The 23,712-nt window shown below is 35.3% G+C and overlaps 1 protein-coding gene across 8 annotated transcripts in view; it reads left to right on the top strand.

Moving 5' to 3' along the window:
- Tenm1 (teneurin transmembrane protein 1) overlaps window positions 1–23,712 on the top strand; it is a 901,303-nt gene that overhangs the window by 255,134 nt on the left and 622,457 nt on the right. For all 8 annotated transcript variants that reach the window (XM_011251006.3, XM_006541491.4, XM_006541492.4 and 5 more), the window contains one exon: window positions 6,218–6,497. In XM_011251006.3, the coding sequence (XP_011249308.1) occupies window positions 6,281–6,497 (217 nt within the window). In that variant the 5' untranslated portion in view covers window positions 6,218–6,280. The remainder of the gene's footprint in view (window positions 1–6,217; window positions 6,498–23,712) is intronic.

Genomic DNA, 23,712 nt, shown 5'->3' with positions numbered 1-23,712 from the left:
CCCAATAGATAAATGTACAAAAACTACAAAGAGCTCAAAGAAGAGGAAACAGAATTAGAATGTGTGCAGAAAGTAAAGTATTATCAACAAGCAAATACAAACTAAAATATGGCACTCGTAATTTACTCATTTAAACAGACATTTAAAACAATATGCAAAATTGGCCAGGGTACAATGAAAGGAATGTCTCACACATTGCTAATGACTGTGTATATTATAATTTTCCAAGCAACAATATATTCAAGACTTTTGGCTCATTGATTCATGGTCTTGGAATCTATCCTAACAAAACAATAAAGATAATAAAAGATGTTTATGGTGTCTTCATAATGTTCCAGGCTATGCGACAAATAGCATGACCTTCTGTCCTGAATATTTGCTGCAGCTAACTTTCACAGTGAATTCTTTGCCATTTTAACTTTATGTTTTGTTTTTCAGGGTTTTTTTTTGGGGGGGGGGGTTGGTAAGCAGGAGAGGAGATATAATATTCATAAATTAGGGGCGATGTAAATATCCAACAATAAGAGAATGAACAAGCAAATTGTGGCACACCCACTTTGCAGTGATATTTAAAGTTATTATCATAGAAATTGTATAAAAAATGTGTCACAAGGGAAGGGAGAAACATGAAACTTAAGAAAATAAATCAGAATGATGGTAGTCATCTTTCTAGATAGTAAAATGATGAGTTTTCCTCTAGGTCTTTAAAGACTGGGTGACTATGTTACTGTTATAGACAGCTTCCACAACTCTTTCCCATTTCAATTTTTTTTAAGAAAAAGAAAATTAGAGAAAAAAATCAGTCAGAATTTCACAATCTAAATTTGTCAAGCTAAAATAATCTAGGAGGATTTTATTGTGAAAAAAGTATTGCTACATTTACAGCGTTCACCCTTTAAGTGCTGTGCTATGAAAGGCTTGCTAACCTTAAGCTGCATTCTATGTATCCTTTACTTGTTTTCTCAATTAGAGTGTGACTTCTTTGTTAAGGCTTCAACTCATAAATAGGCACTATAGGTAGAATGAGTTGATATTCATCGTGAATAAACTAGAACAAGTGTCCATCTTGAGTGGCCAATGTATACAAAAGCATATATAAAATTAACATTAAACAGACTGAGCAGAGCATATTTATTTATCTATGAACATATATGTACACATGTATATACATATATATGAATGTAAACAATGTGAAAAGAGGCTATCCATTTCAAAAAGAGCTAGATGGGTTTATGAGAATGTTGGGTGGGAGGGAGAAAAGGGAAGGGGAAAATGATGTAATGGTATATCAAAAATTAAAAAATAATAATTTAAAATAAATGAGATTTAGAAACAAAATAAATAGAGAGGAAGGAAAGTGATTATTAATTCATACATATGCACAAGGATTCATGGATTCAAAAGCAGTATTTTTGTTTTATTCCAATATCCTATAGCATATTGGAGTGTATAATATCCATTTGGGGAGAGGAAAGAAGCAGAAAAGAAATGAGAGAGCATGATTAACAATGCAAACATAGAATTGATTATACTTCTTCTTTTATGTCTAATCAACCTCAGCTTTTCTGTCATTTGAAAGCCAATAAGGAATTTTAGAACTAGAAGAGATTTCTGAGATAACTCAGTCTCTTCACTTTATATTTAGAGAAACTAGCCTCTCAGAGAGAGCACGCTGTTTACTGAGCATCGCAGCCAGTTGTTCCATTGAAAGCAAATACTGACTAGTGATTGGAATTTAGCATTTCTTCCTCATGTCTAAAGAAGACTGACATAGCATTGGACTTAATGAAAAAAAAAGAGCAGTGAAGTAATTAGTATTTACTATCTTTTGTCCATGACAGTTTTGTAACAATGTCTTTTTGAAATTACTGTGCTTTTAAAGTTTGTTGCATTTCAAATCTTGTTAGTATTTTTCCAAATGTTAAATTCAGAGCTTGTAAATTTTTCATAAAGTCATTATTTGCCAATCATATTTGAGGTATAATTTTTGAGCTTTGATAAGTATCACAATTACATATTTTCAAAGCCCCAGCCCACACAATTGTGTGAATCAATCTTATTTTCAAAAAAACAAAACAAATGAAAGAAAAACAAATAGAAAAAAAAACTAGACTGTTTCTCTCATATCTCCTGGATTAACTGACAAATTTTAGGACAAAAATGTTATGATAGTCCAGTCAAAGAGCTTTTACTGGTATTCTACTTTAAAGAGAGAAAAAAAAAAAACATTGAATAGGTGTGACATTCCTTATTCCTAGCTGATTTGTAGGTGGGAATTGCTGTGACTTGAACTTTGAAAATGACTCATAACAGCTATATAAAATCTGTCTTTCTGCATTACTTTTTGTCTCTTTCTCATTTCATATATGTACTATCTCATTGTATGTTTCAAATAGACACATTGAAAGTAAAGAGAATGTCAAGATCTGTGTACATAAAAGTAAATAAAATTATAGCATGATAAATCATAGTTGCCATAATGTATTAGACATTAGAAATGAGGTATTTTTAGTTTTTGATTTCATGTATTATATTTGAATGTCATTATGATATATGTAAATTCCTAATGAATGGATGATTAATAGAAAGCATTCTCTAAGTTCTTTTTGTCTATAAGTCCTTGATAGTTTTCTACAATCAGTGATACTATGTGGAAAATAGTGGTCCACCTCCAAATTGTTAAAGTCCCATTCTATAATGAACAGCAACAAAAAATTGTATATAAGAGTTTATGTTCGTAGGCATCAATTTAAATGAATTTTATTGATATGGAGTTTTTGCAGTGTGTGTGTGTGTGTGTGTGTGTGTGTGTGTGTGTGAAAAAATCTCTCTTCCTTTTAAAAACGTCTTTGTGCGGTAAAGTTTCTAAGACTCATCTATTGATCAATGGTTTGCTATGTACCATTATTCAAAGGTATAGAGCAACAAATACAACAGACAATGCCTATTGATATAAGGCAGACAATGAAATAATAAACATTTATCATGTCATTTGTTGATGAATTTTTTGAAAGGACAGAAGAGGAGAATGAGTAGTCTCATGAGAGGTAGTTTTTTATGGAAGGTTACCCTGAGGTGGGAAAGGATTTAGTGTTTTCAGAAACAGAACACTAGTATAACTACAGTACATGAACAGAAGGAAAAGAAAAGTAGATGAGTTGGAAAATTTTAAGCTAAGGCCCTTGTAGGTTACTGTAGGCTTTTGTCTTTTATTTTAGAGTATGGCACACCATTACTGCTTCAGAAAATAGGAGAACATGAAAAATCATCTTAGTAAATGTTCTATTGCTCTGAAGATATACTGTGACCATAGCAACTTTTATAAAAGAAAACATTTAATTGGGGCTGGCTCATACTTTCAGAGGTTTAGTTCATTATTGTCATGGTGGGAACATGGCAGTGTGCAAGCAGACATGATGATGAAGAAGAATCTGAGAGCTCTACATTCAGATCCGCAGGTAGAGCTAGAGACACTGAGACTAGCTTAGGTCTTTGAAACACCAAAACCCATCCCCAGTGACACACTTCCTCTAACAAGGCCACACCCACTACAAAAAGGTCACACTTTCTAATAGTGCCATGAACTGGTGACCAAACAATCAAGTCTATAATCCTATAGGCGGTCATTTTTACTTTTCTTTTCTTTTCTTTTCTTTTCTGGGGGGGAGGGGGGTTAGAGACAGGGTTTCTCTGTATAGCCCGGGCTGTCCTGGAACTCACTCTGTAGACCAGGCTGGCCTCGAACTTTGAAATCCACTTGCCTCTGCCTCCCAACTGCTGGGATTAAAGGCATGTGTTACCACTCCCCGGATGGCCATTTTTTTCAAACCATCATATTTATATGTTAAAAATTATACTCTGACTACAGTGATGATAAATTGCTGTCAGGCTGCAATGGTATAAACAGGACACTCATTAGGAGAAAAGTCACAATACTTGGAAATCCTTTGATCCAAAGTAGTATTGAAGAAGTGGATACATATGTTTGGATTCTATATTTTTTTCAAAGATGCCACAAATGTACTAACTAATGGAATGCATGTAAGATGTGAAAGATGATAGTAAGCAAGGATGGCTTTAACTTTTTGGGTACCTCTAGAGAAATGACAAAGTCCAGTCTCAAACATACCACATTTCAGAGGACTTCATAGATAACTATATGGAAATCCTCAGCAGCCAGTTAGATACTCAAACCTGTAGGGCAGGAGAAAGATCTATGCTGGTACTAAAAGTGAAAAAAAAATACAACTGCTAGACAATGCATTAGAAAATTATAGAGAGAATAGATTCATAAAATGACCTTATAATCAAGCACTGCTGAATGAACAGCATATACGGGCATGCAGCAACAATTAATGAAATAGAGACCAGGAATTTGAAAGGGAATGAGGCTTTTATGGGAAGACGTGAAGGGAAGAAAGGGAAAGGAGACATGATGTAATTATATTCATCTCAAAGCATAAAATAAGTAATAAAAACACCATATCTCTTTTTTTTTCATGATGGTCATTTCTGATATTAACCCAAAGAAACCTTGGAATATTCCTAGAATGTTTGTAGTATTTATGTATTTGAATAATAAACAGTCTCTAAGACGTATTTTACTAGATTAGTACTATATAGTACTGCAACTATGAAGTTTGAAGGTTCAGGTTTTACCTTCCTGAACATTAACATTAGGTTTAATAAGTCTTCAACATATAATGCTTTGTTCATATAATAAAGTAGAATGAACTATTTAGCATCAGCCAACCATGAACATTACTGAAGGATTTCTGGTTTCTATATGCTTACTATTAATCCAATAGAGATTCTAAGCTCTATGCTACTATATATGGTATAGGACGCATAGTTTATATGTCAGTAGGTTTCACTGAAAATATATATGATAGATTCCTGGGGTTCGGGAGAAGTAATATTAGCCTTTCTGGTGCTAAGGCAAGAGGCTAATAAATTTGAGATGAGTTGGGGCTTCATAGTAAGGCCTTTCCTCAAACATGCCTATGGAGACCAAGCATGGCAGCTCACATCAGAAATCTTAGTACTTGAGAGCCTAGGACACAGAGTCAGTACAAAGGAAGCCAACCTAGTGAGTTGCAGGCCATATTGGAATGCAAAGTGAAACCCTGTCTGAAACTACAAATAAACAAACTGCGTAAAGTGCTGAAAAAAATGAAGGAATCAATACTTGATTTCAAACTACATATTTAAGCATTATAGGAAAGAAACAGGTTGCAGACTTACTGCAGCACAAAAATGATGGAAAAATAAATGTAAGGAAATAAGCTTGAAAACAGCAACAACAACAACAACAAAAACAGGACTTTTAATGTTCCAGAAGACTTTGACATCTTAAATGGCACTTGTTCTCAGTCTGTGATAAGTAGGGCAGCTAATGTCTTTACTAGCCCTAAGAGCTTCAGCAGCTCCTAGCTCAGCATTGGGGGTGAGGGGGAGATTCAATGATTTATCATGAAGCTCTATATTGCTGCTTACAAACCCAATTTAGATCCTACTGTTCCTATAGCAGTATAGTCACTAGAGATGTTGTTTACATCCTCTCAATATTATGACAAACAAAAATTTACCACCACCGAAGTCATTAAAAATGTTCTGCAGGCCTGAGACTCAAAAGCCACAAGATAAATACAAGAAGTCCAGTCCCCTCAAGCACACTTTATTTCATGAGCTTTGCTAGCTGTCTCTCCACATTCAGAGCCCTTCACATCCTCAGAGTCCCAGTCTTAAATGTAATATTAAACCAGAGGCAAGGAACGATTCTTTCTGAATGTATTTTTCTTACTAGATTCATTTCAAGTGTGAGCTAGCTATGCTAGGTTAATATTTATACTCCTGGCCATTTCCAAATCCCATAATGTTTTCTAATCTAACCACAGTCTTTAACATTAAAAACACACTCTCATACCAAAGAAATAGTGCCCTTTGTTTGCATTCCAATGCAAATACTTTTGTAAGCTATCCTTCTTTTAATTTGAGCTTTTTCTGATACTACAACCTCTAGCTTCATCCTAAATGCTTGAGAATATATGCATGTAGAGCACAGTGTTATTATTGCCTCCGGCTAGCTTCATGTCATCCACTTTGTCTTTTGCTTCACTCCTTTGATAGTATTAGCAGGCCAATTGTGAATCTGCCAGATGTGTTTCCTTGCAAAAGGACAAATCTAAAAAGGCTCATGTTTTTCACTCTCTTCCAGGACTGTTTTCATTAAAGAACTTCCTTATCCTTTTTTCATGAAACTCAGCTTGCTTAATCAGAGATGGAGCAAACAGACTGCAAACCTTATCAGCCTCTGTCCAAAGTCAAGCATGAAATGGATCTAGCTTATACCAGTTCTTCTGATGAGAGTGAAGATGGGAGAAAACCAAGACAGTCATTCAACTCCAGGGAAACTCTGCATGAGTATAACCAAGAGCTGAGGAGGAATTACAATAGCCAGAGTAGAAAGAGGAAAGATGTGGAGAAATCTACTCAAGGTAGGTTTTTATTCAATTTCTATAACTAATATTATTTTCATTAATGAGTATTTACATACTTTAACCTATGTATCAAAAACAAATTTGTCAGTGCTAACTGGTTAATAATTCCTACTGCTTACATATGCTCAGTTAATCTGTTCCACATGTGCACCCAGCTGAGGTTGTAGGTTCCATGTGCTTTTTACGGATTATGCATGAATTTGGATGCAACAATCCTCTTATTGGAGCTTTCAGAATTTGTCTAATCCTACAAATAGCCATTTACAGACTAAAGGATTAAATAATTTATAGTAAGACGTAAAGTAAACAGCTAAGTGCTTTTCAAGCCATTGCCCATATGGGACAGAAGTCTCAAAGAAATATTCAGCTGCTGAAAACGTGACACAGGCTAGTAGAGACTACCCAAAAAGGGGCTAGGATGTCTGTGTAAAGAATGTGGAAAGGCTTTGCAGCATAGCTTACAAGGTAATGAAGAATGTTGAGAGTTTCTTAAAGAAACACACAGATGTATTTTGTAATCTATTTTTTGACTACTGAAGTCTCTCACTTATGGAAGGCATAATGGTTTCTAACAAAATTAGGGAGATAGAAATACAATTTCTATTTTTTCAGGTAATGAAATAGAAAAATATATTGACATTAGCATAGATTATTTGTTAGGGATAAGTCATAGTGACATTTTAAAACAATATTATTCCTCTGGGACAGTGATCTTCAGGTTGTATACCCCTGACTCAGTAGTATCAGCATTAACTGAGAATTTACTAAAAATTCAAACTCTCACAACCCATCTTAGAAAACCTGGGTTTAGAACTTGTCTATCAATTTAAAGTTTTAAAAGGCCCACTGGAGATTTCTGATGCTTGAATGATTCCTCCAAAATCTTTTGTTCAAATGAATTCATTGGTCACACTTGTTTGGGGAAATTTCCAAATTACATTTTAATTCAGCTTTAACCTCACTCATAAATTACAGTTTTAAACATTCAATTATCTGATGGACATTTCCAAATTGATACTATATCAGTTACTCTAAATTCTGTATAACTAAAAGGAAGGGAATCATTCTAACACCCTCAATTATAAGCCTGTTTACATTGTTAGGCACTGGCTCCTTCATGCTTGCCCTCTTTCAGTGAGCCACCAGAATTTCTCTGTGTAACACATTGTTTCATCCAGCAAAGTTGATCTCTACATCTGAAATGTACTATTAGCATATCTCACTGAGATTTTAAAAAAAGAAATCTAACTAATCTGCTTGTATTTCCTTTCATTCCCCTTTACCCTTTTACTGTGCTGTTGCCTACTTCCTGACAGCAAAAAGAAAAATATCGGAGGGAGGTAGAAAAGATGCAAAAGATAGAGCTGGGTGTCTTATGTATATGGAATAAACACTCTACCACCCAGCTATATCTCCAGATACAAACTCTTGGACTCTGGGAATGCCATCCTCACTGTCTCTCTTTATCTCTGTTCAACTATTATTCACATCTTAACTCAAAAGTATCTTTAACTCTCAACTCTCACTGTGACTCTATCACCAAACTTTTGCTTTGTGAAGATGATTGATCTCTTCTTCCATAAAGCATAAGTATATTTTATTTACGTGACTCACTTTTGCTGTAGATCTTCTTTCCATATTCTATACCTAACAAGGATGAGGATCATGGTTTCTTTCCTGCTCTCTGTTTTTCTGTAAAATTTACATATATGTTCTATGACTTCCCTATTTGATAGTATATGTGATAGTATACATATTAGAAGTTGCTTGTTAAATATTACTATGTCAGATTCATTATTATAAATTAAACTTATTGCATTCTAAACTATTATTACAGTTCTACATTTACAAAAGTCTAAATTTAGTCAATAGTTCAATATATACTACCATGTAAATATCCATTCACATTTATAATATCAACTGTATGATCATTTACATTTCAATATAACTGGAAAGGTTTTGTACCCATCTTTTCAAAGTATTCACTTTAATCTGTCATGTCTTCAGCTGAACATATCTTACATTTGTTCAAACTAAAACCACCTCCCTTTTGGCAACATTGTTTTTCTAAATGTTTGGAGTGTCTATTTCTCTTTAAAAACTGTATGGATCCATTAAATATTTCTCAGTAAATTTGTCTTTACAGAAGACAAATTCATAATTATAAGTTTTGTGTTGTGGAATAGGCTCATAGAGTGATTAAGGTTTTAAAAGTACGAATAATGTTACACTAAGTCTGAACTGAGAAAGTCAGCCTCACATTTTGTTTCTGTGCAAGGTGACCAAAAGAAATATATGATGAGTGCAGTTTGTCTTTTCTAATGTCATGCTAACTTCCTTTCAATAGAGTATTTTTTTTTCCATTTTTTATTAGGTATTTAACTCATTTACATTTCCAATGCTATACCAAAAGTCCCCCATATCCACCCACCCCCACTCCCCTGCCCACCCACTCCCCCTTTTTGGCCCTGGTATTCCCCTGTACTGGGGCATATAAAGTTTGCAAGTCCAATGGGCCTCTCTTTCCAGTGATGGCCGACTAGGCCATCTTTTGATATATATGCAGCTAGAGTCAAGAGCTCCGGGGTACTGGTTAGCTCATAATGTTGTTCCACCTATAGGGTTGCAGATCCCTTTAGCTCCTTGGCTACTTTCTCTAGCTCCTCCATTGGGCATCCAAACGCTGACACCATTGCATACACTAGCAAGATTTTATTGAAAGGACACAGATGTAGCTGTCTCTTGTGAGACTATGCCGGGGCCCAGCAAACACAGAAGTGGATGCTCACAGTCAGCTAATGGATGGATCATAGGGCTCTCAATAGAGTATTTTAAGCAACTAGCTTTTGTTTAGCATTTAATGTTAACCATACCTTGAGTCCAATGTTGGAGGTGAAAATTTAATGCCTCTTGGAAACTCATAGGTGGTGGATAAAATTGCTATACAAACTAATCAGTACAATTTTGTGATAAGTGCTTTTGAAATAGCTTCCGCAAGCATGGTGTTACTTTCCAATAGATTTTAGTTACATAACCAAGGTACACACACACACACACACACACACACACACACACACAAAGAAAAGAAAAGAAAAGAAAAGAAAAGAAAAGAAAAGAAAAGAAAAGAAAAAATTTCAGAAATAAACCCTTTTTAAGTTTTTGGTTACAAATCATGCTGACTAGCATAATGATGTTTTCCAACTAGCATCTCTGTCCCACTCCATGTAAGAATCATCACTTTGTTCAATATGATTGTATTATATATGATATCATCCCTTTACTTATTATAGAACTCTAGTTAATATATGAAGTAGATGGCATTACAGGGCTTGTATTCAAGTAATCTACTTAATAAGCACTCCAAAGCTTGAGAGTAGAATGCTGTCAAATATAAATGCTACATTAAACAATCAATGAAAACAATCCTGAAAATGAGAAAGTGAGAGGTCTTGATTTAAAAAGGAAGAAAAAATTATATGCTGAGGTTACTAGAATTACAATACAAACAAATCTATGAAATTAAGGAGAAAGGAAAAGAAATTCACTCCAGTTTTGAAGTTACACAAAAAATCATTTAAGTTAAAGTCAAGATGCATGATATGTGCTAGGTAAAGAGAGAAAATGTATCAAACTTGTGAGTAAAAGATATGAACAGAAATATTTATACTGACTCCTGGAACATGTTGTAGCAGAAAGCATTGAACCTACAGGAAGACTTACATTAACAAATGGTGCTGGTTCAACTGGCAGTCAGCATGTAGAAGAATGTGAATTGATCCATTCTTATCTCCTTGTATGAAGCTCAAGACCAAGTGGATCAAGGACCTCCATATAAAACCAGATACACTGAAACTTATAGAAAACAAAATAGGGAAGAGCCTCGAGCCCGTGGGCACAGGGGAAATTTTCCTGAACAGAAGACCAGTGGCTTATGCTTTAAGATCACCAGTAGACGAATGGGACCTCATAAAATTGCAAAGCTTCTGTAAGGCAAAGGACGCTGTCAATAGGACAAAATGGCAACCAACAGATTGGGAAAAGAACTTTACCAATCCTACATCTGATAGAGGGCTAGTATTCAATATATAAAACAAACTTCATAAGTTAGCCTCCAAAGAATCAAATAATCCTATTAAAAATGTAGTACAGAGTTAAACAAAGAATTTCTCAAATGCAGACACTATTGTGGGTGTCAAGAAGTGCATGCTGACAGGAGCCTGTTATAGCTATCTCCTGAGAGGCTCTGAGAGAAACTGACATATACAGAGATAGATGTTCGCACCCAACCTTTGAACTGATCACAGGATCTGTGATGGAGGAGTCAGAGAAAGGAGTAAAGGAGTGAAGGAATTTGTAACCCCATAGGAAGAACAACAATATCAACCAACCAGACTCTGCAGAGCTCCAAGGGACTAAAGCACCAACCAAGGAATACACATGGAGGGACCCATGTCAGGGAATGTGAGGGCAGGGAGGCAGGACAGGGTTGATGGGTGGGGGGTACACCCTCATAGAAGCAGGAGGAGGGAGGATGGGACAGGGGGCTTCGGGGAGGGATTGTGAAAGGGGATAACATTAGAAATGTAAATAAATAAAATATTCAATAAAAAGATAATGGAAAAGAAAAGGAAAGGAAAGAAAAGAAAAGAAAAAGTTCAACATCCTTAGTCATCAGGGAAATGCAAATCAAAACAACACTGAGATTCCACCTCACATCAGTCAGAATGGCTAAGATCAAAAACTCAGGTCACAGCAGATGCTGGCAAGGATGTGGAGAAAGACGAACACTCCTCCATTGCTGATAGGACTGCAAGCTTGTACAACTACTCTGGAAATCTGTCTGGCAGTTTCTCAGAAAATTGGACATAGTACTATCTGAGGACCCAGCAGCTATACCACTCCTGGGCATATACCCAGAAGATGCTCCAACATGTAGTAAGGACACATGCTCCACTATGTTCATAGCAGCCTTATTTATAATAGCCAGAAGCTGGAAAGAATCCAGATGTCCCTCAACAGAGGAATGGATTCAAAAAATATGGTACATTTACACAGTGGAGTACTACTCCACTATTAAAACAGTGACTTCATGACATTCTTAGACAAATAGATGGAACTAGAAAATATTATCTTGTGTCACAAAAGAACACACATGGTATGAACTCACTGAAAAGTGGATATTAGCCCAAAAGCTCAGAATACAAAAAGATAAAATTCCGAGACCACATGAAGCTCAAGAAGAAGGAAGACCAAAAGACCAAAGTGTGAATGCTTCAATCCCTCTTAGAAGGGGTAGCGAAATACTCACATGATCAAATAATGAGACAAAATGTGGAGCAGAGACTGAAGGAAAGGCCATCCAGAGACTGCCTGCCTGCCCTACCCCCCCACCCCCTGCTGGGTATCCATTCCATATACAGACATCAAATCCAAACACTATTGTGGATGCCAAGAAGTGCTTGCTGACACGAGCCTAGTGTAGCCGTCTCCTGAGAGCTCTGCCAAAACCTGACAAATACAGAGGTGAATGCTTACAGCATATCATTGGACTAAGCATGGGATATCCAATGGCGGAGCTATAGGAAGGACCCAAGGAGCTGAAGGGGTTTGCAGCCCCATAGAAGGAACAACAATCCGAACCAACTAGTACCTTCAGAGCTCTCAGGGACTAATCTACCAACCAAAAAGTACACATGGAGGGACTTATGGCTCCAGCCACAAAATGTTGCAGAGGATGGCATTGTTGGGCATCAATGGGAGGAGAGGCCCTTGTTTCTGTTAAGTCTCAATGCTCCATGGTAGGGGTATGCCAGGGCGGGGAGTTCAGAGTCAGTAGGTGGTAGAATACCCTCATAGAAGCAAGAGGGCAGGGATAGGGGGTTTCTGGAGGGGAAACCTGGGAAAGAGGATAACATTTGAAATGTAAATAAAGAAAATATCCAATAAAAGAAAACCAACAAAACAATAAGCAATACAAAGTCATTTGTTAAAAGTTAGGAATGAGGATCCAGATTCAGGAGTAGGCTTGGACTGAAAAGTACAAAAATGTTGGACAGGTTGTTTCTGGTGATAAGAATTACCACTGTGTGTACAGCAGATGGGAGGAGACTAATGAAAGAAGACTCACCCTCAGCAGGTTTTGTGTACAACAAAACTAAGCTTTCTCTAAAAAGATGCTCAATGGAAATTGTTCATTAAAGAGCTGGTGAAGCACTAAACCATAAAGTCAGAAGAACACATTAACAAAGTACTATATCATTATACTACAGAGGGCATGGTAAAGCCAGGTGTAGAATGCATAGCAAAGAACTCTTACTCTTTCTCTAAAACAAAAACCAAATTAATCTTCCAAGGATGCGGCAACATAATCAAAAATTGGGGGTGGCAGTCACCTTGTTTCTGATGTTTTTATAAATGTTTTATCCCAGAAGTGAAAACACGATTTGGAAGAGAAAGGATTGAAAGTTAAAGCCCTATTAACAATGTAACAGCAACTTGGCCGTCTTAACCCTGATAATTATAAAAATTAATATTTCAAGGTTGTAGTTTTACCTTGTCTCTTGGCTAGAATATTAGTTAGTCCATCAAGGCTATAAATACTAACCTAGTACTAGTCTTCTTGGTTCAGCTTTTTAAAAAGAATTCTTTATTTCATGCTGCTAGAACCCTATACAAGGGGTAGGCATGTCCACAACCAGTGAGCTTTGTTCCTACCCTTGGATCAGTTAGAATGGTAAGCTTAATCTGGACATAATACAATGTTGAAAGTTATTGACTATGTCTGGCACACTAGCATTCTTTAAGTTCCATTTAAAAATTAAAAGCAGAATACCCCATGCAGATTTGGAGGGAAAGAGTGGGGGTAAATATAATCAGGATACATTGTATGTATATATGAAATTTTCAAAGAACAAAAATTAAAATGAGAAATCAAACTTAAGAAGATTGAAGTATAAGAACCTGCATTTTCCTCAGTAGGGCTACAGAGAGAGAAAAGCAAGATAAAATGACAGTTTGCTATTGTCTAAACTGCTAAACCTTTGAAATGTATTATAATTTAATAAATTCTGACTTTCAGAAAGACAAAAATATCAATGAAATTCATTCTGAATACAATAATCAAAAGGATAATTTATAATTAAACTATTCTTCTAAGAGTGTTCTACGGGGAAACCCAAACAAATTAACTTTTCTCTACCAAGTATTCCAAGCCATGAATGTTGTCTAGTGCCTTATCTTAAGTCATTGACTTTATCATTGCTTAGTTTCTCAAGACCACACAAAGAAGATGATCCTCCTCCTGACTGAACACCACACATATAGTCCTTATTTAGCATTTATTACAGTGTCATTCACTTCATTTCATTTCATCATTCAGAGCATCACTGAGAAATTTTTAGTCAAAGAAACCCCATTGATACATCTTCTATTGTACTATTGTTTCAGTTTAGACTTAGTTATTGTTGTTGGTCTCTTATTACTTACAAATCAAACTCTATTATAGGTCTGTGTGCACACAAATTTATATATGGTTGTAGTATGATGCAGCATCATTGAAAGTTCCAGGCATTCACTCGTGGTCTTAAGATATCACTGTGAATAATGGTGAATTTTTAGACAATGGACTCATAGATTTCAAGTTTTGTAATGTAAAGTCCACAAGAGAATTGTAAAGGTTTAACAGAAGAGTAGGTGTAATTGAAAATAACTGAATATGTGACTGTGTGGAATCTATGAGGTCCCAAAGTTACCACAAAGCAAAGAATGGCATGAAGAGAAAAAAACATAGCTAAAAAAGAGAAGAGAAACACTCAAGAAATGTTTATGTGATATAAGGGAAATGATTTGGGTAACTTACTGCTAGTTGCATTTACAAAATAAAGCAGAGTTGAAATCAGTCTGCAGTTTCAAGGTTTGGAAATGGTGAGGATGCTGATCAATTTGATAAAAAATGGATGTTAAGTTTAAGATGCTGGTGTGACAGCAGATGGATCGTCCAAAAGGTTGTGGAAGATGCATCTTTTGAGTTCAAGATAGATTGAGGCCAAGGATAAAAGCAGGCTTGATCACATTAGTTCCTAAAATATGCCCAGAGAAAGATGAGATTATTCAGGGCAAGTGTATAAGGTAAGACTAGAAAGGCAAGGGACAAAAACCTGAATCTATCATCTGTGAACTGACATAAACACAGTTTAAATATACTTACATTGTCAGCCAGTACCATTCTTTAGTGAACTGATTTATCTAAGCTAAAATATAAAGGTATAGAAAGCCAAAAGCCTGAAAACTTGAGATCTTATATGCTACTGTCTTTCTTACTGATCTATAGAGGCACTGTAGGGAAATATCTGCCCCCTTTGAAGAGAAACGCATTATCCTATATTAAGCAAGAAAAGTTCAATTTTCTTTTCTGTAAAGTCTAGAATCTACATTATTATTTTATTTCAGCACCACCTGTAAATCAGAGAAAACATTATTAGCTGTCAAAATTGCATGCCAGTATTTGTAACTTGCATTAATCTAGGTAAAGCTGAGCCCAACTTATTTTTTAGAGTGACAGATAAAATTGTATGTATTTATCACATATAATATGTTTTAGAGAGTGCATAGATTGTAGATTCTCAGAAAGTCATTTGGTTTTAGATCTGCAATGAAGAAAATAAACACCATTCTTTATATACTGTACTACCTATTCACACCTACACCAGGAGGTCATGATAAGGATCAACTGCTTTCACAAGTCTGAAAATACTGCCAAACTAAAACTGTTTAGATTCCCTTCATTTCTGTCTACAATTTTGGCAGCTTCTTTATGTTCCAATGGCCAGTGGTTGACAAGAAATTTAAACCCCCCCCCCTTTTTTTTTTTTTTACTCTGAGTAGCATTAGTAAAAGATAAATGCTATGCTGTATAATTTATTATGAATGGTTTCTTTGTTTTTATCTGTCTGAGAAATCAATGGGTTGTTGTTGTGGTTGTTGTTGTTAGTGTGTTTCTAGTTGAGGACTAACTTTTGATAAATACTGAAAAAATACTTTACTTCAGGTTTGTCACCTCAGCAACTCTCCTGTCCATGTGCATGTAGATTGCCGAATTCTAATGTTGTTTCTTGTTGTTGCTGTGTTGTTTTAGTCTTCCAAAAGTCTATGAAAAGATAGACAATCATATTCTATCGTTTGTTCTTTATTAACAGGATGAATATAAGGAGGCTTAGTGTGTGATTTGTGGTAGATTTAATAGGAGGTATAGATTTTTCTGGAAGTAGAATGGCTGGATATTGTTCCCAAGTATGCCCACATCCAAAGGCAGCTTCGAGTATCCAATAAACCTAAGAATCAAAATATGGAAAAGTAAATGTGCTAATTTTTCTATGGTTTTAATATGGCTAAGGTTAGTCTGGAGTATAGCCATTTTACTTCAAAATAATAATGAAGGAACATGGCCTGTACAGGAAAGTAGGAGGTATGGCAAAATTCAGCTGTAGCTCATACAGTTCTAAACACTCTCAAAACAGTAAAGATGAAATTCTCTCTTTATATCCTGTTCTTTTATGGTTTATTCTTCTTCTAATATGATGGTTGGTTGCTTGGTTGCTTTGTAGTTTTGTGGATTACAGTTTTATCTGGTGGAAAACATTCAAGCTGCCGATTTTTATGTATTGTGATTACAAAGCAAATAGTCTATCATCTACTGCTGGCCTTTAATTTATTCACTTATATATGAACACTAATTTAGTATTGAGTATGCCCCAGGGCTATAGTTCTAAGTAGATGACATTCTCCTTGGAATAAATGTACCCTAATGACTGTTATGTTCCCATTCCTTGACCCAGGTTAATGAGCTACTTCATACCACTGCAGAAGCTGTTCAAGCCATGTTGGCACATATTATGTTCAAAGGGGTAGATAGAATTCCAAAATTGCAAAGCACACTTTTTTCTGTTCTTATTTCAAGCAGTTATCCATAGTTTGAACTATAGTTTTTGTATATGTAGATGGCATGGATTATAGTTCCTACAAAATTTTTGTAAGAACTCTTAATCTCAGGATCCATATTTATAGGGAAGAGATCACAGATGGCAGGAGTAATATAATGGTAACAAGACCTATAAAATGAGATTTTCAACAGCATTTGATCACACATAATGATTTTTCTGCCGTGAACATGTTATACTTATAGTTGTCCAGAATTTCTACCATAAAGAGTTATAATGACTGCTGTGAAAGAGTTTAGAGTCTAAAAGAGAATTAGTCCAATTATTTAAGAACATTTTCAATTGGCTCTCGTCTTTTAGGTGGTAACATTGCTTATGAAAATGTATTCACTTTTTTCAAATGGAGCATCTAAAATTGTAACAGAATGTCCTTGACAATTGTTCCGTGCCACCCTCTACCTGTTCCATGGCAGGGCAGAATCATAATAAACCACTACGTCCTTACCTATCAAGACCAGCTGTGATATCGCACATTCTACCATATATCATATGCCAATCAACTAGAATTGTAAACAAAGAAACATATTTCTAGACTGTGATATGACTCTAGCAAACCCTCTATGAAATTCTAAAAGTTCATTGATGAGCAACCGATAGTCCTTGCAGTGAACCATCAAACAAACAAAACAAAGAATCAGAGTCCACCTGGAAATGGAGAAAAGTAAAGTATACCCTATAGGGGGATTTAGAAGCTAGAAATGTGGACTTCTTTGATTATGGGAGAAATATGTAGCATAAATGTCATAAGTTTCAGAGAGGAAGTTTAAGAGAGTGTCAATGATTGTTTGTTTGTAGGTATTTGTATATGTGTGTTTATTTTATATTGTCAAGCTATCTGTGCTACCCAATGTGACTTGTGGACTCAACTTCTATTACTACACCAACATTCTACTGGTGCTCAGACACACACACGCACACACACACACACACACACACACACACACAACCTGTGAAGTTGTAGTAGTGCAGGAAAATGTATACAACCAGAATGAGAGCCTAGCATGAAAGCTTGATGATACATTCATATAAGATAATGAGCAGAAAAATAGTGATCTTGAGATATCAAAGAAGAATATAAATACTGAACATTACATAAACTTACTGATGTGATTTCCCAATAAAAAGGGGTGACTAATTTTTTTAAACTTCAGAATTAACAATGTAGGATGAAAAATTGACAAAGAATGATTGAGCAGATGAATGCTAACTTTAGACTAGAGAGTTTCCAGTTTGACTAGATATTAAAAACACTCATGTGGAACCTAGGTACTTGAAAAGAGTCTCCTCAGTGGTTGGGGGTTCCAATAACATTTGAGATTCGGATCCATTGCTAACCATATCCAATGATCTTAGAGAAGTCCTATATCAGGAAGAGTAGGAAAATAAAAGAAACTGAATGCCTGTTATAAATACTGTAGAAGACAAAATGACAGGAACGCTGGTAGAAGGAATTTTAATTTTTTCTTTTTAAAATTCTATACATGCATACAATGAGTTTTGGTTAAATTCACTCTCTATTCCCTGTGTTCTAATTCTATCCCTTCCCTCTTCCCATTCTTGACTCCCAATTATATTACTTCTTTTGTTTTGTTCTTGCTGAATCCACTCAGCAATATTATTATGCGTATGTGTGTAGGGCCATCTTCTCAAGGATGGGCAACCTCTGAAGAAAGAACCATATACCTAACAAAAATTAATATCCTCTAAGGGAACATTCTTTGCATCTTCTGTAATAGAAAGTAGGTTCCACACTTGAATGTCAAACATTAAAGAAGATCCTATTTTAGTGTTCCCATTTCATTGGATAAAAAACAATCAAGGTCATCTGTTGAATGTGTAAATGTAAGCAAGTACTGCAGGAATAGGGAAAGGATTTTCAGACTAAGCAAATTGCATACATATATAAACCCTAAATGAGATCTGGTCAAAAATGAATGTATGATAATGAGAATGTTCACTCTGCTATGTGGATTTGTATATAGTTTAGATTTCAGTGCTATGGTGTGGAAATAGCCATAGTGGCTTTTATTTTTATTTTGAATTTCTATTGATTTCTTTTTTATTAGATATTTTCTTTATTTACATTTCAAATGTTATCCCCTTTCCTAATTTCCCTTCTGAAAATACCCTATCCCCTCCCCACTCCTCCTGCTCCCCAACCCACCCACTTCTGCTTCCTGGGCCTGGCATTCCCCTATACTAGGGCATAGAACCTTCACTGGACCAAGAGCCACCAAACCCAGACACTATTGCAGATGCCAACAAGATGTGCTGACAGGAGACTGATATAGCTGACTTCTGAGAGGCTCTGCCAGTGCCTGAAAAATACAGAAGTGGATGCTCACAGTCATCCATTGGACAGAGCACAGGGTCCCCAATGAAGGAGCTAGAGAAAGTAACCAAGTAGCTGAAGGGGTCTGCAGCCCCATAGGAGAAATAACAATATGAACTAACCAGTACCCCCAGAGCTCTCAGGGACTAAACCACCAACCAAAGAGTACACATGGTGGGAGACTCATGGCTCCAGCTGCATATGTAGTGGAGTGGCTTTTTTGATTTCAATAGAGGTTTGAGTTTTATAAATGTTGAGGGTTAGTTTTACAAATATCTAAGATTTAATTTTTATCAATAGAACCTATTTTTATAGTCACACAGATTATGAACCTATCAGAGCTGAGGCACACAACAGGGCTCACTGACCATCATATACATTTTTTAATACTTCTAGATTCATCTATAAGATAATATGTCCACACTGTGATAAAAGGTTTAAGCAGAGTTTTTCATTTTAAAAACATGTTTTCCAAAGAGAATATAGTGCCAAAACAAGATTGGAAATCCCATAATTATTTTTTGGAGTGCCTTTCTGTGAAACTGATTTAAGAGATTATAAACTACATATTTTTGTGTGTTAAATTTTATTCTAAGTACTGGGGAACCCAACTTCTCTTCCTTGTTGTTACCAATGGCCTTTTGAGAATTCAGATTTGATAATAACATTATTTTTGTAAGATCTTTCATTGTTTCTCAAAGCCTGGAGTCATATTTCTTCAGTGTGGTAGGTGTTGGGGTATTAAAACTGCCTTCAGAATCTCATTAAATCCCTGAGACTATTTGGAAAATCATGCATACAGACACAATATTTGCCTAAAATTCTATAGGATTCAGGAAGCCCTTGATGACTTTCTTTATCTATGGTCTTCCATACTTTAGTATTAGAAGATACATGTCTGCAGAGCTACAAAGCTACCAACAAGGAAGTCTGTCTCTGAAGCTCTCACCTTCCACTGATATTATGACATCCTGATATACTACTGTTATCCTCAACTGGAAAGTTTTCCACCAGTGCCAAATCTAAAATAAAGATGGGTTGGTAAATTGTTTTAAAAAAACAAACTAGTATCTCCTTCCATAACTAATTATTCATATTTATATTGATGGATACAGATTTTAACATATTGTACAAGTATATTTAAAACTTAGTTTCAAAAAAGAACATGTAAGTAGAAAATGAATGCCGTATGTTTGTAATGCTACAGCCTAGATAATAATATAATATAATAGTATAAACCTTCAGACAGCGTTTTGAAGGACATTATCTCTGTAACACTCTCATTTTCCTTTATAAGATTTATGTAGGAGTACGACTCATGACCTTCTAGATGTCAATTTAGCAGCTAATGACATAGGTTATTTAATTGGGTTGAGTTTGACTGAAATACTTCCGTATATAAAGAATTTAATTCACTTTAGAAAACAACAAAAGCATATAGCTTGTTGGAGATATATTTTAGAGTTGCAAATATAACTTTGAAAATCAAAACAAAGAAGAATCAAGTCAGTTTCTTAATTCTGGCTTGCTCTTTACTCTCAGCCTAAAGATAACTCTTATATTGCATTCTCTAGCCATCAGCCAACTTTGCTCAATGCTGTGTCCTAACTTTTAATGTTTCTTATTTAATCTAGATGAAAACCTACACACCAGTATGGGAGATAATGCTGGTGTTTGCTTCTTAAATAATTTTGTTCAGGGGAATTGTGTATTTCCTTTAAGGATACACATAATTTGAGAAGATAAAAACAGGTTCCCTGGCTAAGTGTCACATAAATGACTGTCCCCTGGGCAGCAAAACTACTCTCTTTTGGGGCATGTAATTTGGTTTCTGCTGAATTGCTTTAGCTACAGGGAAGGAACAAAATGCATGTTTGTCTCAGACTGTGAAGATTGAGAGGAAAATATTTGTTTCCACCTTCGCACCCCCTTTGGGGCCTGTTCATGATGTATTTTGGACAAAGACCCAGAGACCAGGGTAAGACGAATAATTTGAATGAAAAACAGAATAGGTAGTATGGTTGAAACAGAGACACTGCAGAAGATAAAAAGTAAAAGTTAGTGGGATATCGAGGGAAGCCATTACCAAACCTAAAAAGCCAAACAGCAAGGCAAGGATTTGGTTCTATAGATAACAGGGACCTCCATAGTGCCATGAGTTTTAGTTCATGATGTGTATTGAAATTACACCCCTGTTTCATGCTGCTTCTTTTTTATTTATAAAGGTTTGAGGAGGCTTCGGAGTTGGCATTTTGAAATCTAGCCTGATATTCATTCAAACAGTCAAAAATGGTTTTAGATATCTGTGGTAGGATAAGTATGAAGTATTGTAGCATGTCCTGTCAGGAAATCACCCTGTGAGAAAACTGTTCTTAGCCTTTTTTCTTTTTCTTTTCTTTTCTTTTCTTTTCTTTCTTTTTTTTTTTTTTTTTTTTTTTTTTTTTTTTTTTTTTTTGTCACCTGTGAGGCAGAACTGGCACGAATACAAATAATTTCTATTTATTTTTAGTACTTTTCATTCTCATTATAATTCTGCATGGGAAAGAGGTGACAGAAGATAAATCTTGGGTCCCCTGAAACATTGGAAATATTCTCATTTGAAGCCTTTATAACCAAATCTGAGGCTTCTGCATGCCGTCAGTACAAGCCCAAGCATATGCAGTGCTATTTTGGCACCATTCCTTCCTGTACCACATGAAATATTTAATTTTATTACTCTTGAGTCTGTTTGAGCAGATGATTCTTTGTGTCTTTTATGTAATGGAATAAAAGGCAGTTAGAAATGAGCTCAAAGACAAAAAAAATTAATAAGGATACACTCGAGCCTTAAGACTCGTTTTCCAAGCTGCAGCTGAGACATTTACAAAGATTCACTACTAGAGTCCAATTATGTCTTCTCATGAGTGGCTCAAGTTCAATGTCTCATGAACACTTAAAAAATTATCACATTGACATCTAACCAAGCTAAATGCTAATGGTGTCTCAGATAATCAATAAATATGATCTAAAATCACCTTCACTAATTGGAAAAATACAATCTGTGACTTTGATTAAGAGAATGGCCACAAGAAGTTCATAACTGTGTTGTACATTTTATATGTATGGATACATGTATTTCTATCAAATATTCACTAATTGTGTATGGATGTATGAAGCAACAAGGGTAATCAATTTATAATACAATTACACTCTAATTTATTCTATTGATTGCATTTTCTTAAGCAAGACATACTTGTATATCATAATAAAAGACAAAACAAAACAGACCCTTTATAGAACAGCATGTTAAATTCAGACAGGAATACTAATGCCTCCTATTAGTGTTGTAGATTTCCATCTAAAGTTCTCTAAGCTCTGGCTCTGCTTGCCAAACACTAGTGGCTGGCAAAGTCTGTTTCTCTATGGTTTCCTTCACACCACCTTTTGGAAAGAAGGCAATAAATCTGCTTCCTGGAGCATTGTGAATGTAACAGACAGCCAAGATACCCAGTCTGTGTATTCTTTCCAAGCCTCACGTGGGATTTGCAGAGCCAGCACATGACTCCAATGGATGGTAGCACATATTTGATCAATTTTCTTTAAAAAATACAAGTACACGGGTGGTGCTACGTTCCTCCTATCATGCTTTTACAACTTATATTAGAGACTGGAACACTATTTGACACATAATACACATTCAGTATATATTTATTGGAAAAAATGGATTTATTAAAATTTAAAACTATTTACAGAATTTCAAAAGAAAAGACTGAGGTATCATCACTTTTGCTTTCACTCTTCATAAAAGGATGGCAGCACATTGATTATTTTCTCTACATGGCCTAAAAAGAATATTTGATTATCTTATTACATGGTCTGTTCTCATATAAATGTAGTAATTGTATTCCCAAAATGTATATTCATAAATTCACAATAAGATTTAGTTTAAATCTCACTGACAAAGCCATTCTATGTGTCCTATTTCTCACATGCCTTTAGCATATGAAGATGTATCTGGACATGAAATTAATTTCAGGCTAAATTTGTGTGTATGAAAGTTGTTTTAGTCTTTACTTCTGTTTTACAAGACTGAAACTCTAAATAGTATTAAATAATCAAGTCAGTACACATAGCCTGAAAGCTCACAAGTAGCTTTCTATTCTGTTTTAGTCTTATTCATTCTAGCTGCTGAGGTAAATGGAAGGAAAATATCACAACTAAATGACTCTCTCTGATATTTGGGGTCCTGTGGATTACAGATATATTATATACTAACATGATTATCTTTTATGTACAAGTAAATCTCTTGTTCCATGTGTTTAGGAGTTGTGCAGTTGCTATTTGATTTTAAATATAAATTTTGAAGCTACCTTGTTTTGTTTTGTTGTTTGTTTGTTTTTTTCTTTTTGTTTTGGGGTGTTTGTTTGTTTGTTTATTTGTTTCTTTTTTGTTTTTTTCGAGACAGGTCTTCTCTGTATAGTCCTGGCTGTCCTGGAACTCACTTTGTAGACCAGACTGTCCTCAAACTCAGAAATCTGCCTGCCTCTGCCTCCCGAGTGCTGGGATTAAAGGCGTGTACCACCACGCCCGGCGAAGCTACCTTGTTATAAGTGTACTTTGATAAGAGCATTAGAAGGCAATCACAAAGACTCTGGATTCAATTTGATCCAGAAATTAATGGCATTTAGACATGGTAACAAGACCATTAGAAAAGTACTTCAACAAACTAAACAATTTTATCATAATCTTAAGCAAAAATCAATTGAGCCTTTGCTAAAATAAATATTAAAAACACAAAAGCTATAAAAAGAATCATGGATAAATATTTTTTAAATATCATTTATTTAATATATATATGAGTACACTGTAGCTGTCCTCAGACACAACAGAAGAGGGCATCAGATCT

This window comes from Mus musculus, chromosome X (assembly GCF_000001635.26).
Source record: "Mus musculus strain C57BL/6J chromosome X, GRCm38.p6 C57BL/6J".
Lineage (NCBI taxonomy): Eukaryota > Metazoa > Chordata > Mammalia > Rodentia > Muridae > Mus > Mus musculus.
Note: the sequence above shows the minus strand (reverse complement) of the source record. Positions and strands in the feature narration are given on the sequence as shown.